We start from the raw sequence: 18,801 nt of genomic DNA, 5'->3' as shown, positions 1-18,801 counted from the left end.
ATATTCGACTTGACAAGTATGGTGCTTCGTCATAAACGCTAGGTGTGGTTAAGTTGTAGTTGTAGCAACACTATCTATTAAACAAGGCTTCGCAACAGTATACTAGCGTCCAAGCGAGAGGAATCGCGAACAACACACTCATTAGACTCTTATGTCAGTCTTTTTTTTAAATAAAACTAAGTCAAAGATTTCACAAATTATTTAAAATTATTTTAAAGCTTTTTAATTTTACTTAACATATAAATAACAAGTTAGAAATGAATAAAATAAATACAATTTTTTACATCACAAGTGGCCTGACCATCCTTACATGTCTCAATGCATACAGAAAAAAGAACTATTATCCGAATATAATCATTCATTTTGAAACTCATAACCATCTAATGATTCTTTGCACATGATACACTTTTCGAGTCAGCTGATGTGCAATATTCTCAAACAATTTGATACAATCATAAACGTATAACATTATCACTGTTCAAGATATTTGGACGAATTAGTATTGACTCTCGTATATTTAGAAATATAACGTGTATCGATCCAAATCGCCGTTAGATCCCCAGATGAATGTGATTTCCTTTCATTGAATACCAGTTTTATCAAGACTATTGCTAAGCAATATATGTCCCATACCAGCTCAACCATTGTCAGATGTTTGTTTATTTGTTGCCATAGCAACCAAAATGTTTGGCATATGAACAAAATTAAATGACGTGCACAATGTCCATATTGCCATCCATCCACGTTTCAAGTTTCATGAAAACAAAAGTTATCGCTGGATCCAGAAAGTGTGGCGGACTGGCAGACAGACAGACACACAGAGCGCAAACCATATGTCCCCTCCGGTGAAACCGGTAGGGGAAAAAATATCATTACAGTTGACAAAACCCTACTTCTGACGCATAGCAAAGTGTAGAACCCGCGAAAAGCTCTAAAAAAAAGAGGGGTGACACTTTGTTAACTCATCCATGTGATCAGATGTACCACAGTCTACTTACGCAGGAGGTTAATGCCCATAGGCATATATTACCTTTATAATTTTGTTAAAGGCTTGATCAGAACAATCGTACATTTATATGAAATATCTTTGCTGAAGGATGTTGGCCGATACTGTTTAGGCGTACTGTTAATTGTGTCACGTACAGTCAGGTAGATCAAACTCTGTGATAACGTCTAATTATGTGTAATATATAAACTGTATACCTTGTATTCAAAGAGGTCAAAATGGGCTTTAAAATACTTCCAGGAAACGAAGGCACCAAGGTATGATGGAAAGCCTGAGTTGGCAGATACCCTTTGATGACATACATTTCAAAGTGAAAGTTAAAGGAAGTTCGTTTGGCAGTTTAGTAAGTATATAATAGTCCGTGGAACCGTATTGACGTTAACATGCCAACATGCACGTTATGCGACCAAAAAGAAGTATTCATTTGCAAGGTTATGTTTAAAGCGACGTTTACGCGGATTTTGGCATGTTTTGAAGTTTGTCTTTAAATGCTTTGTTATTATTGGTAAATGTAAACATTGGATCTAAAAATCTCCAGTAAAAAGAAAAAAACAAATAAAAAGGAACCCTCAATTTGTTCCGAACCACTGATCCCTATTGTAAAAGTCTAGCGTTTAGACCACCCGGCAATCCGTGCTCAATCAATGTATTATGGATTGTATACCTTATATAAGCAATCCACGCAGTGTCACAAAATATAACGACAACAAAGTTTAGAACTCTCCAAATTATTCAATCGTTTCGCGTTGCACCGCTTTATTATTTTCAGGCTTTTAAATCGTCAAAATATGCATATTATTCATATTTTAAAGCATGGTTAATGTTCAGTATTACTGTTCTCTCGCAAATATCATAACTACAACGAAAATTTGCGAATCTGAAACATTTTTATGAATTTACCAAAACGTGAACAGGTTCCATTAACACTAGAATCAATTGTCGTTTGGTAAACGGATGCAACTAGCGTGTATATGATTTCATCATATATAAACATAAAATACTTATGAACCATATATGGAATTATTTACGTGGAACAGTAATTTGTAAATTGTGTATGTCAAAACATACACAAACAGATTGTGTCTTAGTTACGTATAAATACGGTGGCGTAGAGGTGACATGCACTCCTCTTTTTCAATTGCAATCCTCTTGTTTTCTATCTCGTGGCCTCGACTTAGTAACTCGTCGCTACGACTTACTCACTCGTGGCCACGAGTAAGCTGTGTCGTGGCCTCGAGTTACAAAGTCGAGGCCACGAGATATAAAAAAGAGGAGTGTTAAACTTAATAACTTAATAAAAGAGGAGTGTATTTAAAAAAAGATCGTTGCAGTAAATAAAGGAGGTGTGCATAAAACAAAAGAGGAGATAATTTTAGCTTTTTCAATCGAACGAGTTAGTCAGCCAATCAAATTTTGCGTAATATGTGCAAATAGTCTGTACGAATATATAGCTGGTCAAAGCGGGCTTTTACTGTGATGATTACTCCCCTTTCTATAAAGATGAACATGGACAACCATATGGAACAATATAATTTGCTGACTAACTCGTGGCCACGAGTTAGCTACGTCGAACGTCCCTCGAGATAGCTAACATTAATGCGAGGCCACGAGATAGCAAACAAGGTTAGTGCAATTTAAAAAAAGGAGTGAATGTCACCTCTATGCCACTGTATTTTAACCTTACAAAACGAAGCGCTTTTGGGTGGTGGTATTCGATCTAATCGTAGGTCGGTTGAGGTAACAATAACGACCAAAAACATATTAATTTGCTATAAAAAAAAATTATTCGTCTAGAATACATTGTTGTCTTTATTTTATAATCTATGTATTTGAAAAGTGTGCACAATGTTCAGTAAAACGCTGCGTTTCGCATCAGGGGACAATTATGTCGACGAGGTCCAAATCCTCAAACACCCTCCGAAAGTCAAAAAGAAAGAACAGCCTTGAGTCTGCTATATCCAGTCAAGTCTTCACGAAGATTGCCAACGTCAACGGAACAATAGTCGCCGTCAAGCAGATAAACAAGCCCTACACTGCCGTTACGGCAAGCCTGGTACGGGAGATCAACGAGGTATGGTTGCGGGTAACCGCACGTTTTGGCCATTTTGTTTGTTTAGCTTGAAATTAAATAACGGTTAAATGTTATTTGCGCATGCATGTTATTTTGTTTACGTTTTAAACGTTTATGAATTTGCATTTAACAAAACAATTCCAGAGAATATATTCAGCAACATTGTGTATTCAACGTTATTATGAACAACCAAATATATGCATTCTATATATATATATATATATATATATATATATATATATATATATATATATATATATATATATATATATATATATATATATATATATATATATATATAGATGGTGATGGTGATGGTGATTAAAAAAAGGAAAAGAACATAGCCCGGACCAGGTTTCGAACCAGTGACCCCTGGAGTCCTGCCAGAGTCCTGAAGTAAAAACGCTTTAGCCTACTGAGCTATTCCGCCGAGTACGCATTCTTGACGTATTTTATACCTTATATAAGCAATCTTCGTAGTTTCACAAAATTCAACGACAAAAACAGAACTCTCCAAATTATTCCATCGTTTCGCGTTGCAACGCTTTATAATTTTTAGGTTTTAAAATCGTCAAAAGATGCATATAATGGCTATATTAGAGCATGGTTAATGTTCAGTATTACTGTTTCCTCACAAATATCATAACTTAAACAAAAACTTACGAATCTGAAACAACTTTTTTCAATTTTGTCAATTTACCAAAGCGTTAAAAGATCCCTTTAAGCAGTACATCGAGCTCTATAGCTTCGTATAGAACACACATGCCTATTGATTTAATGTATATCGTATGGTTAATTTTTGGTCAACGAAACCTTGTAAATAAATGGACATAGGTATATAAAATATACATTTATAGGTTTTGTTAATCAAAAGGAACATTTAGAAGAGATATCATATTTCTTGAGGTCCATTTTTATCATCTTTTAGGCTTTTGCTTGGAAACAATCATATTTTTTTCGTCGGTCGCACGTTTTAATTACAGTTTTTGTTCGTGTTAGATGTATATTAAGATTAGTAAATACCTTTATGATTTTATCAAGAGCATTATATGATATTTAAATAAGGGTATAATAATTTATCGATAAACAAAAAATGAACGAAACATAATTCTAGCATAGCAATGTTTTACATGATATTGACTTTTCTATAACGGTCATATAACAAATAAAAACAGAACGAAAACCTTAATCAGTTGATTTATGTTCATAAATTGTATTTTGATTCTTCAAAAGCATAGTTAATGATCCGTTCACAAACTAATACAAAACTATAAAGGCCTATTAAAAGACTCTTTGTTTGACCCCCCCCCCCCCAATTTTTGTCAGTACAATCAACCTGCTCTGAAGCAAGTACCTTATTAGGCACAGCTACGATAATCAGCTTCGATACATTCACAGATGTAACACAAACAGTGCGGATCAGATAAGATATGTTATGAGTGATGTTAAACTAAAAAACTACTGCATCGAAGGGCAGACATTCGTTAAACAACGCATTTTGCCGTGGAAAATCCTAGTCTAAAATGCGAAACGTTTCTACAGTGGTAGTTGTGCAAACATGGCGTGATACCAATTTTATGCTCAAAGCTTCCAAGGTCAAGTTCAATGGTATAGAACACGATTAAACCATTAAATCTGTACCTAATGTAGATGGCGAACTCAATAATTACAAATACTTAACAGGATTTAATTATACATTACTTGTCAGTCAGTCCAATATTTAACATGAATCTACCTTCTTCCGTTTCCGTATAATTAGCAGTATAAGAAACCGTTTATATGTTTGACGTGACTTCAAAATTCTTAATGAAGTATAATCCAAGGAAAAATTGGAACATAGGTCATCAAACGTTAGGTCGCAGTCTAATTAGTTTAAATATACATATTATAAATTTTTTATGATCCCACGTGCCATTTTATCCGCTTGTTGTTTAAAAGCTCAAAAAAGAATGCACACGCAGACTATATTTTATGTATTATAAGACACCAAAATCAAATCATCAAAGCTCAGTCTATATTCCTTAACATGTGATACAGAACACATGAAAAGTGCAAAGAGGCATACGTTTGCTATGGTTTTGTATTCACCGCCCCTGGGATTATAACATTCTTTTTAGGTGGGCCATGATTACCTAAAAACCATGTGGAAGACATCATTAATTGTCACACAATTGAACGTTAAACCAACTTATTCCTCAGATGTGCGACCTTCATGTAACAAGTTGAATATATCCTTTGCAAACAAGAAATTCAATACTAGAGCAGGGTATTCCGTTAAATCCATAAATTCGCGTATAATGTTCGATAAATTAACAAAAAGTATATAATATAAATAATAATAAAATAACAATAAACAATGCTAATGAACTTTCTGATGTTTTCAGATGCGTCACTACAGTCACCATAACCTATTGACTTAGCATGTCTATCCGTAGTATCGGCCCTCTTAATGAATACATACGACTTTTGGAAGTGAACAAATACAAAAACACACATGTGTTACCTTTCAAACACTAGTTTAATGTGCATTATTGTACATAACAACGAAAACTGCATTTTATTCGGAAATATTTTGACAAAATACTGGCTAGGTTTAGATCACAGTAGTAATCTGTTTCATGTACAACTGTCTCATAGTATCGGTCCTTCTGATTGGTTGCTAAGATATTTCACTGTGCGCATGTGGTTTGTCTCAAACAAGATAACTTAATGGAAAACGAAACGTTTGCTCATGATGTTCTTTTTTTACATATATTCAAAAATGAGCGGCATATAAAACATTCAATTAAGCTACTATTAATCCATAAACAAACTAACATAATTTTGTGTTGTACGTAATTATAAATCATAGCATCGCCCTGGAATAAACATTACCTACTTTCCGACTAACACCGGAAATCAAGAGAATGATCGTCGTAATAGTCATGAATAAACATCAAATAAATTACAACTTATGAAAAAATAATAACTTTGCATTACTTCCTCAAGGTATTTGGTAAATGCACGATACTATGGGGAGAACCGATACTATGAGATTAAGGGATACGTAGAATGCACGAAGAATTTCATCATCTCAAATGTACTACCAACATCGTTCCAAAAAGCTAACACGATAACATTGACCTGTTATCAATGCAGATAGGCATTTTCTTCGTGTATTGCCAAGCACATAACACACAAATATACACAAATCAACATAAAAGGCACATTTGTTATCGAATGTTTATATTCTCAATTAGGTCACCGGATAATAAGTCCACTTATATGGACTTGCGTAGCAACCCTGTAGACCTGTCTCCGTTTTGTGTATTACCAAGCATTTTCCATAACATTTACAATACCAACACACTTTAAACTCCGAAGAAACCTTTTTTTCAGATTCGTTACCTTACTCACCGGAACATTAACCCCCTAGTCGGGGCCTGTGTAGAACCACTGAAGAACTGCATCCTTTCTGTGTACTGTCCGAAGGGGAGCCTTCTCGATGTCCTAGAAAATGACAACATTAAGCTGGACAGGATTTTCAAGGTCTCCTTTGCGACTGACATTGCTAAGGTAATGGTGTCCGAAATTGAATATCGGTCGTAAATTTTAGTTGACCATAGAATATTAAAGATGCGAAAACGCTTAGAAAAAACTTTATCTTACACGCGTTTTATTTACCAACCATTTTGGTAATTAATTTGTTATCTTTAAGTAAAACAATCACTTGTTATTTAAATTGTCACCATGGTTTCATAAAACAATGCCCTGATGGGAAGTCCCATTTATTTTCGCGGCTAACATTTTCGAACAATTGTTAACTTATATCGAACATTATACAAATATACATAATTGATGATAATAATCCAATTATAGGTCTTTAAAAACATAAAGTACTTGTAACATATATATTTTTTATAAACGGAGTTGCATCATTATAGAATGATTATAAATGTTATATACACATAAAACGGGATCACGTTAAAATCTGTGTGCATGCAATGGTGGTTTTCATCTGTCTGCACTTCATGCTCATTTTCAATTTTATGCGTTTATGGTCTATTTTCCTTTTTTTAATGCACGTCTCTGTGTTTTGATATTATTTCAGGGGATGAGTTACTTGCATGCATCCGATGTCAAAAGCCATGGGCACCTTAAGTCATCAAACGTGTTTATCGACCCCCACTGGACTTGCCGAATAGGCAACATCGCTATGCCCATCTTCCGAGACGGGGAACGACCACTGCAAGATAGTGAATTCAACAAAAATTACCGTAAGTAGGGGACATAACATAATAACAACTGTGTCAAATTAAGGAGAAAAGCGGTTGGATTTGATTCACTAAGACCGTGTGTTAAATTATCGAAATTTATAAATCCACGAACCAAGATTCAACTAATTCCAAGAAATCTCATCTAACCCGTGCTTAAATTGCAAACGACATGATACTGATTAAATCGAGTATTTAATTTTACGTTTGAGTGTTTGACTGTAAACATTTATTGACTATTTCTGCCAAAACTGCATAGAGTATAATCAGATTAGAAAATATAACAAGTTGTTGATCCATGAATTTCTGGATTTGGATAAGTGTAAGTGTGATTGCCGATAGTAACCCTGATAAGGTAACGGCTCAACTGATTCATAAGAAAAAACTACCGGTCTAATAGTTTGCTAATGAAGTCGTTAACTGTCATGTAACGAATGCTTGATCTGTACCTATTTATTTTCGCTCGATTGCATAGAAAACTTAATGCTTATTTGAAACGCTATCGAGTCCGTTCCCTGCGACTATAACCAGTGGTTGGTGTCTCTGGGGGAAATCTAAAGAACGTTCTAAATAAGACGTAAAATGTTATACGAATAGTATCAGACATTTCATCGTTCTCAATGATTATACCCAATTTTTGCAATTATTATAGTTACCATCAAACATGTCCGCCAGTTGGCGACTCAATGTTCCAAGTATGTAGATAACTCTGGAATATAGCACATATGTTAAAATGTTTCAACCAATTTAGAAATGAAATGGTTGCAGCTATAGACGCTCATGTGAACATTAGGTATATGCATAATTTGCCTTTAGTTTTTATACATTGAATATCAACCAATTTAGGTAATACATTTTTACACCTTTTTGCAATTTTTACTGATTATTCAGGCACTTGGACCCGTATTCACCAAACGACGTTTAGAATTCAGTCAAACAAATATTCTTAAAACTTTAAGGGACTAGACCTACTTTAAGTCAATAGTATTATTAATATTTGATAAAAACATCAGGTAATGATAAAAGCCTGACGGAAAATTTTCGAATTAATTAAGCATCAATTTCAAACTCAAGCCCATAGTCTTGAAACGTATCACCACTCACAACACAGTTTAAATGCTGCTCAGTACCTATGTTTCCATGGTTTTTAGAAATGTCTACTCTTCCGATTTGAACTTTTGGTTGAAACTTTGTTATGTGTGTTGGAACCTTTCTGAGAGTCTTGTCTTATAAGGCCAAATGCTATGCGATACATCGAATGTTTTTTGTTTGGTACAGTTTATTTATAATAATTATAATTAACAAAGTAAACGACGATTGTCATAATTGTTCTCTTTGCCATCGTCATTAATGCATGCAGTCGAAATCATAGCACTCATCTTTAATGTATGAAATCATAGACCTTAATATATGGCACACCAATTAACTATCTTGGAATTTTCAGAATTGTTATGGACAGCACCCGAGTTGCTTCGCGACCAAAATCAGAGCGTCCGAGGCTCTCAGAAGGGTGATGTGTATTCGTACGGAATCATTTTACAGGAAATCATACTGAGATCCGGTCCATATTCGTATAACAATCTAGATCCAAAAGGTAATGTGATTTTCTCATGAATAACTATGATATTGCAATAACAATAATAATGATGGTGATTTTGCTATCGATATTTCTTTTAGTTACCTTGGTCCGGAGGGATGTCCTGTTTAAATGACCATCTCATTCATTCTATTATTGTAAATGATGATAACTATTCGGACGATGTGACAGCAGATAGTGTAACGACCATAACGTTAATGGATCAACTCTTAATATTGATTATTGTGCCGTGTACGTCTATATATTGATCAAATTGCACTTTGACCGATATAGGGTAGTTATTTAACAAGCACGAAGACGAGATCAATTAATAAAGTCATGTCAAAAGGCACTGCAAATGTAAAAACCATATTCAAATACCACAGCGCGACTTTTGAGGAAACCAATCAATGCATTTGTATTTCGTCAATTCTTAAGTTTTCTTTCAACATAACTACTTTGTATTCATTATTAAATGTACAAAAACATTACTACATCTTTGTATTTTCCTTATTCCAGATATTCTTCAACTTATTATCTCAAAGCAAACGCCCCCTTTCAGGCCGGAGGTACCGACCGAAGAAACAATACCAGAACTCGATGACATTATGCGCATGTGTTGGGAAGAAGTTAATATGTTCCGCCCGACCTTTGATACAATATTGGAATTGTTGAAGAAATTGAATAACGGAAAGTAAGTTATTGCTCTATTAAACAAACAATAATATTGTCAAGAACAACATGCGTGAGAGCTTGTCGGTTCATGCCATCAAAGGCTTTGCGTATAGTGCGCAATAATCCATCGATTTAATTACTGCATATCTGCTCAGGACCAGCGTAGATCCCGGAGATAGATTTATAAAAACAACTCCATTAAATCCTGTTAGCTTTTGCACACAGTCTTAATAACTTATGTTGATTTTAAAATAGTGTTTAATACTACTACTCGTCTTAAACTATGCATATGTTTTATACCATACAATCTTTAAGTTACAACCTTACATCAAACTTCGAGTTATCGTGGTTTTTTTTCAAAAGCAAATTGATTTCTTGACAGCAAACGGTCTATGATATATCTATACATTCGAAGGAAGCCACCGTTTATATGCTGTTTTAATACGGACTTCACACGCATTATAAATTGGCATTTGAAACGAAACGCGTTTGAGCAAAAACTTAAAGTTAACAACATATGCTTAGACAAGAACACTTAGTCATTTAAAAAAGAACAAAGTTTTTGACATTCCCAAACAAAAAATATTTAAATGCGATCTGAATTACTACAGCTTTTACAACTTCGAACTAAAGGCTTGTCAATTAACCCTTTGTATGCTGGGAAATATGTTGTCTGCTAAAATGTCGTCTTCTGAATTTCTAAAAGTAGTATTTTCTTCGATTTTTTTTTTCAAAAAATACTATCAGAATAGCAAACAGTTTGGATCCTGATGAGACTCCACGTTTTGTGGCGTCACATCTGGATCCAAACTGTTTGCAAAGGCCTTCAAAATTCGGTTCCAGCACTTAAAGTGTTAACGGCCTGTTTTCAGGACAACGAACCTTGTGGACCAGATGGTTCACATGATGGAGAAGTACGCTGACCACCTTGAAGAACTCGTTAACAGCCGCACGCAGGAGCTAGAGATAGAACAGAAACGCACAGAAGACCTGCTTTGTAGGATGTTACCTAGGTTTGTTGTCATTTTACGTGTTAAATAGGGACGTAAAGTTTATTCCTGCGAAAGAGTACTTTACCTCGAGCTGTTTTAACAGCCGCACACAAGAGCTAGAGATAGAACAGAAACGCATCGAAGACCTACTCTGTAAGATGTTACTCGGGTTTGCATAGTGATGATTGTCTGTTTTACCCAAGTTTGCAAAGTTACTATTGTTTGCTTTAATCAGGTATGCAAAGACAATTCCATTGGCAAAAGCTGTTTTTCTCGAAGTCGGTGTACATTCGCAGCAGCTAGAGTTGGAACAAAACGCACTGAGAATTTGATATGTAGAATATAGCCCTGGTTTGCATAGATACCGTACAGTTTGTAATTGCCCTTGGTAAGAGTAGTTTACCTCGATGTTTGTGCACAGGCTAAACCATTATTGGAAAAAACATCCTTTATTTACCGCCCTTTGTAACTTTACTATTGTAAACCTTAATCATGTTGCATTTTCAAATACATCGCTACGAGACAGAATAGACACGAATCAATGCATCCATAATTTATGATTGGTCCGTATATTGATCAGGTCGATAGCGAATGACCTGAAGTTGGGAAAGATGGTCGCGCCTGAGACGTACGACAGCGTCACCGTCTTCTTCTCCGATATTGTCGGATTCACGGCTCTTTCATCGGAGAGTTCCCCGATGGAGGTTGGTTCGTTTGTTTGCTTGGAATCTTCGACGTTTTCAATTGAAGCCATTTTTATTGCGGGATATTTTACTTAACACGGGGATTCAGTAAATGCGTTCTGAGGCAGCTGGTTTACTTAGTGCACATACATATGCCAGTAAATGGAAGATGTTGGAGGGGCGAGGTCGAACAAAGGAAGGTATAACCAATCCCTACAAATCCGGTCGGAATTAAATGCACTCTTTGCACACAAAAAATAACTGTTAATAATCCTCATAAAATACATCATTTATCAATCGTTTAAACGCACGTCGGCAACCTATAATCTCTGTACGAGATATATGCTGTCCTTTTTGCGATTCCATTTTACCATAGTAAATTGATTATATTTGAAACGTCGTCAAAGAGTTGTGTTAAACAACAATTTAGTTAGAGTTAAATGTAAGTATCATTTAGAATGCAAGTGACACATTAGATATACTGACCGAGTTTTTTTTAAAACTTATCTTCGAAGCAGCAGCAGACTTTTCACTGTTAACGTTCTAGTGTAGTGCAACACGATCACAACAGACACCAACATTTACTCCCAATAAATCTTCAACATTATCAGTGACCGATTTGTATCCAATATTAATACGCCAAATCATTTACAAATTAACACACGAAACTTAAATTACATAAAATTGCTGCACTTAACCATTTTACAAATGTTAAATCCACACAAGTTTGAAGACCATACGAATGCAAAAATGTTGCTTCTCATCATAAGGGAATATGTACGTTACCCATGACGTCTCATATATTGTCCAATGCATTATAAGAAAAGTAGTACAGTAGTACCGGTTTTGTCATTTTTGGAATTGTATTTGAAATAAAGTAAAGTGCATAGATATTTTAAGTTTTCGTGTGATGCGGCATAACAAAACAGCAAGACTTATACAATTTTTGAACAACTGACTAGCGTAATTGCCCCTATGTATTGTTGCGCTTTAGCACATGAGCTAAAGGCAGGACGTAACGTGTTCACGATTAAGATTGATTTGTTGCTTTGACATGCACTTGTCCATTGTGTTATAGCTGTAAGCGTAATGCAAGATGTTTTGCAATAGCGAAAAAAATCAAGTGTTACAAACATATCGGTGTCGGATATTGTAGGTATTAATTAATTATGTGATTCTGGTTGGCGGTAATACACAAATCATATAGTCCTTTTCTACCTTGATGCTTCGGTTAGATACACAACTAAATAGCCATAAGCATTTTTCTTAATGCTTATCAGTCCATAACAAAGATATGTAGTAAGGATGCATATACCTTAGGAAGGCGTAAGCATAAGTAGTTAATGCACCTATAAATCACGGCAATCCGAACTTTATTGCGACTCATAGATGATTTGCTGAATATAAATGTATTTTAAGCGGGGAATTACATATGTTTGTGTCTTTATTGAAGTATTGAATATTTTTTAAGAATGATGCTGTTGGCAATACCATAGTATTTCCGCTTGTTTTGCTCCTTATTAAAAAGTGTGCAAGGACATTTTATGAACACTGATTGCTGCAATATATTAAGTATATACATTGCCATATGTATGAGCCTCGCTCTGTGAAAAAGGGGTTTAATGCATGTGCGTAAAGTGTCGTCCCAGATCAGCCTGTGCAGAATGCACAGGCTAATAAGGTCCTCGGGTTCCGCTTATATTGTATATTTCGGTAAAAGAAAGACCATTCTTGACGAAAATCCAGTTTAGGCGGAAAGTGTCGTCCCTGATTAGCCTCTGCAAACTGCACAGGCTAATCTGATAGGACACTTTACGCACGTGCATTTAACCCCCTTTTCAAAGAGCGAGGCCCATATTTATTTACTTTTCCTTCAGGTTGTTACCTTACTGAACGATCTGTACACGTGCTTCGACACGATTATTGAGGACTACGATGTATATAAGGTAATAGAAGTTTATACTGAGATCTTCGTTGCGTATTTCAGTCTATAAAATCATGATATTTTAAATTGCGTACAATACCTCGATACATATTAATGGCGATGTCAATTCCGAAACAGGTATTTTTCGCCGTTTTATTTATGTTTTATTACATTTGTTTAATCTTTAAATGACGCTCAGTATCCAGCCATATCAGTAAGAAAGTGGTTACAGTATATTTCCTATTATAATTTGCTTTATATCTCGACTTAACTCGCTGTGAATTTTCTTAGTGGATTTGTAAATAGGTCATCCCGCTTAGAAATTTTGTAGCGAGTAAAGTCGAGATATAGAGCAAGTTTTTATACGAAATAAAAACTAAAGTTCCTTTCTTACATTGCTGGAAAGTAAGCGGCAATTATCAAAAGAATTAATATAAACATTAATGAAAGCAAAACGGCGCAAAAATGTCTCGGCATTGATATCGCCATCTTGACTATCACGTGATTACCCTGACTGATTAAAACATACCTTACTGGATGGGTCGAGAGAGAGACTGTTTGTATATGCATATATCAGCTTTGTAGTAACCAAATGTAGCAGTATTGTTCACTACGCTGTTAAATAGTATCATATGTTATTTATTTTATTTATATTCCTTTATTATATACCTTTAATATTCATTGACGTTTTTTTAACGTTTAACATCCTTACCGCAGCGAAGCATTTAATCTAATGACGTTGTACATGCATCGTGTTTCTCGAGAACTAAATCCTCGCAGTATATTTTAAATACATATTTGAAGAATGTTTTTCATGTTTCACTACAATGGTGTTGCAAATCTCCAATATTTCAAATTTTAACACCATGCGTATTAGATTGATTGTTCGCGAAGGATATATCTTAAGTAGACTGAAATGTTCGCTTAAACTCGGATCGCTCATTACTAAGTATATTGGACGAATGCACGTACAATGTTTGAAAAATATTTGACGGGCACGAAGTACTAATGACGACAGTAAATCGGATAATATAATAGCTATATAAGACAAATATGTAAGCGATGAGCTTTTGGATTTCATATTAAATGGATTCTATACTCGTATTCGAGTATCCCTTTAAAGACAAATATAAAATAATTTATGCGAGTGAGAATGAAGATAATTCTCTTGACATGTATTAATGATATTTATTCAAACAGCAGAAATATGGCGACCACTTCATGGTTTAAAAGTTATGCAAATGATTCACACAAACCTATTGCAAAATGAATTGAACGCAATGTCCTTGAAAGAACATATAATTATATATGGCATATATGGTGGAAAGGGTATTCAAATAACTTACATAAACCGATTGCAAAAAAACATAAACCCAATATCTTTGAAATAACGTTTAAGTACATGTCGTTTCAGTGGAAACCATAGGCGACGTATTTATAATGGCAAGGGCATTCCAATAAATAACAAAAACCTACTGAAAGAAATATCGAACTCAATATCTTTGAAAGAACGTATGTTAATATATATCTCCTCTATGGTGGAAATGGTATTCAAATAGCTCGTCAAATATACCTATTGCAAACATTGAACGCAATATATACATGAAACAAAAACTTTATGCAAATCATACTGAACGTAACATTGAACAAAGTAAACGTATAAGAAACTCATAGTTTCGCATATTTACCGTATCATAGTTCTAACAGGTGGAAACTATCGGTGTCGCCTTCATGGTGGAAAGGTTACTCAAACAACTTAACAGCCTTATCGCGATAAATAATGAATCATATATCTTCATATAAAGATCGACCTATATATCGCTCAGGTGGAAACCATCGGCGACGCCTACATGGTGGAAAGGTTTTTCAAATAACTTAACAACCGCATCGCGATCGAAAATAATCCTTATATCTTCATATACAGATCTACCTATATATCGCACAGGTGGAAACCATCGGCGACGCCTACATGGTGGTGAGCGGCTTACCTCAGAGGAACGGTAACAAGCACGCTGGCGAGATAGCGACAATGGCTCTAGATCTTCTAAGCTCCGTGACCACGTTTAGAATACGGCACCGACCCGAGAAACAGTTGCAGATGCGGGTTGGAATACACAGTGGTAAAATGAAAAAGAAAACCTTACGAAATAATAAATTAACGCTTTCTGTGTTGATTGGTTATGTTCGGCCTGTTCCAGTAGGCCCTTGCTCTTGTTGAAATTATGTTCTTTACATAGCTCTCTTGACGACTTTCCAGCAGCTGGCCTCTCAGTTCTTTTTGCTTTTTTTCAAGATCATCTTAGAAATTAAGTTAGATCGGCCATTTAACTTACGTTTTCTTGATGCTCTAGCTATGTTCGTGTTGAACAAGGATGGTCAATGGCAAACATCTACCAATTTTAGATGTACACGTTAATGTATCGATGTATCGAATAGGATCGAAAGTGGCAATCATGAAGAGTCCCACTGTAAAACCTTACAATATTCTAGCGTGATTTGCCTCTTTCCTTTGCTTCCGCTCTTCAGATGGGGTAATTACGTGGTAGTCAAGATGGCGACGTCTATGCCGAGACAGTTATTTTTCGCCGTTTTAAACCCTGTAATAATGGTGTTAATTTGTTTAATGGCGCTCACTTTCCAGTCATCTCAGTAAAAAAGGGATTAGCGTTTATTTCGTATTTAACTTCGCTTTATATCTCGACTTTACTCACCGCAAATTTTCTTAGTGGAGCTCCAATTATGTCATCCCGCTAAGAAATATCACAGCGAGTAAAGTCGAGATATAGAATGAATATAACTATGAAATAAACGCCAGTAACTTTCTTGCTTATATGGCTGGAAAGTGAGCGGAAGTAAAAAAATAATAATACCAGAAATAAAGGGTATTAAACGGCGAAAATTACCTGCATCGGCATGGACGTCGCCACCTTGATAATCACGTAATTACCCTCTCTGGATCTTGTTAAAACTGAATCATTTGAAATCATTTATTTGCTTTAAATATGTAATTTGTCCAATCCCCGCCAGGTTCTGTATGTACGGGTGTGGTGGGACTGAAAATGCCCCGGTTTTGCCTGTTCGGGGACACAGTAAACTATGCCTCAAGAATGGAGTCAAGCGGCCTTGGTAAGTACATTAATCTCAGGCTGCAAAAATAGTACATTTTGAGCATAAAATCATAACATCAAATGATTTGGAAATTGTATTAAAAATGTAGCAGACAAAATAATATAATTAAAGTTTACAAGTTTAAATTGTTTGGTAAATAAAAATGTAATCATAGATGTAATCATTGTGTTCAGCGATAAAATGAATCTGCGAAAATTGGGTCGAAATGATATTAAATAACACGGATTCTGGGTTTTTGATAAGCTCTATGAACATAAACTAAAAGTTCGGTCGTGAAAAAATCAGTATACAGTTCTTCCCACCACATGATCACAGTGCAAAATCTTTCAACGCGAGAACGTTGTATTCCAAATAGATTCACACCCAAAGAGAAATTGTACAATTGAAAGTGCGGTGTTAACTCCGCCAACGAAGGGTTAGGGGTAGGTATAAAGTTAGGAATAGGGGTAGGGTTATGGGTTAGGGGTTAGGGGTAGGGTTAGGGGTTAATTGATGTGTAATATCTATTTGGTATCTGTTATTTGTATCTTATCTATCTGGAAAACAATGCCACCCCTTTCAACGTTTTATGTGAGTGCGTATTTTTGTTAGACAAAACTTACATTAGTAAAAATTGAATATGCACCGATTGTGTCTGTCAGTAGGCGAGTCACGTCGTTTACGTTTACGGTGAATGGTTAGGGTAGGTTAGGAGATAATGACATTCTAAGTGTATATAATAAATTAAGCCCAAACGTAAACGTATAGCTTGATTTTACCCAAAGAGAGGACTATGCAATATTATTCGCTGATGATCTCATTCAATATTTCTAGCTTTGCGTATTCACGTGAGCCCCCAGTGTAAGACCATTCTGGATCAGCTGGGCGGGTACTACTTCCACTGCAGAGGACCAGTGACTATGAAGGTCGGTAACAGTATTAACAATTACTCTAACACACGTATAGATTATTTATGTGTTCTGAATAAAAACAGCTAGCATGTTAGTTCATGACGTTTATGAACGTTATCGCATGCTTCTCGATGATTTTAAAAATACGAACAAAGAAGCACATTTCGTCGTAAAGAATCTAAAAAGCGCAACAAACAACCGGATCTGCAAAAGCATAGTAAAATATAGTTTTCATTATTATAAAAAAAACTCGTATCAAAATAATAATGTAGAATTGAAAATATTTTTTCGTTAAATTAACACCTTTTTTGAATAATACTGCTAGGCTTATAAATGATGCTTACTTAATACCTCTTGCTTGAAGCTCTAAGCATTCAACCAGCAAATATATGTTAATTGGCCGTAAACAACGAAAAAAAATTCTTAAGTGTGAATCGCGTTTTAAAGATGTTTTCAAATAGCTTTTTAGTTGTAAACGATAGCTCACAACTAATGTAGAGTGGCAGTTTTGCAAGTCAGTGTGCTGTTAAGTACGCTAGGAACGATAACTGCAAGTCAGTCTGCGGTAAGCTACGCTAGGAACGATAAACACTGCCTGTCTGCACTACCTGCAGTAACATTATGCAGACAACGAATGCTAGGAGCGTCTGCTCTACTACTGCAGTGTGTGTATTTAATCAATAGTGTTTAACTGGACAACATTGGCCAGTCTAGTGTTTATCATTGACATCTGTACATATTAGCTGCTTTCAGTGAAAACGGGGCTTAATGCATGTCAAATAAGATTAGCCTGTGCACACTGTGCAATGCGCACAAGCTAATCAAGGACGACACTTTCTGATTTTATGGTGTTTTTCGTTTAAAGAGAGTCTCTGGTACTGGGATGACAATTAATGTATATGCATTAAGCCCTGTTTTCCCAAAATGAAGCTTAAATTATCTTTTTTATAAATGATTTGAAGAATAAAAAACACATCTCGACCTGTTCTTGAAGACACACTCTGTATAAATTTGAATGGGGTGTGTTCATTTCAAACTTGCGATATAAAAAACTATAACATAATTTTGAAAACTGAGTTGCGTCTAAGATTTTACAACAGCGAACAACGTCAGTGCCTTCAGCGTTTGGATTAAACATGTGTTCGAATCGCTTGTTAACATGTCTTCGAATCGCTTTTCAAACATGTATTCGAATCGCTTTTTTAACATTTGTTCGAACCGGTTTTTAAACATGTCCAGCGATGAAGAAGTAAGAATATTTACTTGGAGCATTCTACGTTTATTACGACTATGATATATTGATATGAAAAATACACATTAAATGAACAGATGAAGTATGGAGAGTGATGTGAGTGAACATAAAATATGAAATCTAAGCACTGATCTTGTCATTATTTTCAGGGCAAAGGCGAGATAACGACATTCTTTTTGCTCAGTAAAGAAGGCTTCAACAAACCATTACCGGACCTCAAACTTGCTGTTCCTGTAGAAGCGCATGATTTTAAATAACTATACACAATCCCAAGGGATAAATATCATGTCTTATTTTATCCTGTGTACGATTTGCTGGACTGTTCATCTATTAACCCTTTCCCACTCAGA

At 35.3% G+C, this 18,801-nt stretch overlaps 1 protein-coding gene across 1 annotated transcript; it reads left to right on the top strand.

Annotated features, from left to right (window-relative positions):
* Positions 1-2,891: 2,891 nt before the first annotated feature.
* On the top strand, positions 2,892-18,708 carry LOC127831485 (atrial natriuretic peptide receptor 1-like). Its single transcript, XM_052356468.1, has 12 exons — positions 2,892-3,077; positions 6,456-6,632; positions 7,168-7,333; positions 8,775-8,924; positions 9,426-9,600; positions 10,454-10,594; positions 11,154-11,277; positions 13,134-13,202; positions 15,126-15,300; positions 16,208-16,306; positions 17,123-17,214; positions 18,601-18,708. The coding sequence occupies exons 1-12, from the start codon at positions 2,892-2,894 to the stop codon at positions 18,706-18,708; spliced, it is 1,662 nt and encodes a 553-aa protein (XP_052212428.1).
* The last annotated feature ends 93 nt before the right edge of the window (positions 18,709-18,801 follow it).

Source organism: Dreissena polymorpha, chromosome 5 (assembly GCF_020536995.1).
Source record: "Dreissena polymorpha isolate Duluth1 chromosome 5, UMN_Dpol_1.0, whole genome shotgun sequence".
Lineage (NCBI taxonomy): Eukaryota > Metazoa > Mollusca > Bivalvia > Myida > Dreissenidae > Dreissena > Dreissena polymorpha.
This window is presented reverse-complemented; position numbering and strand designations above follow the sequence as displayed.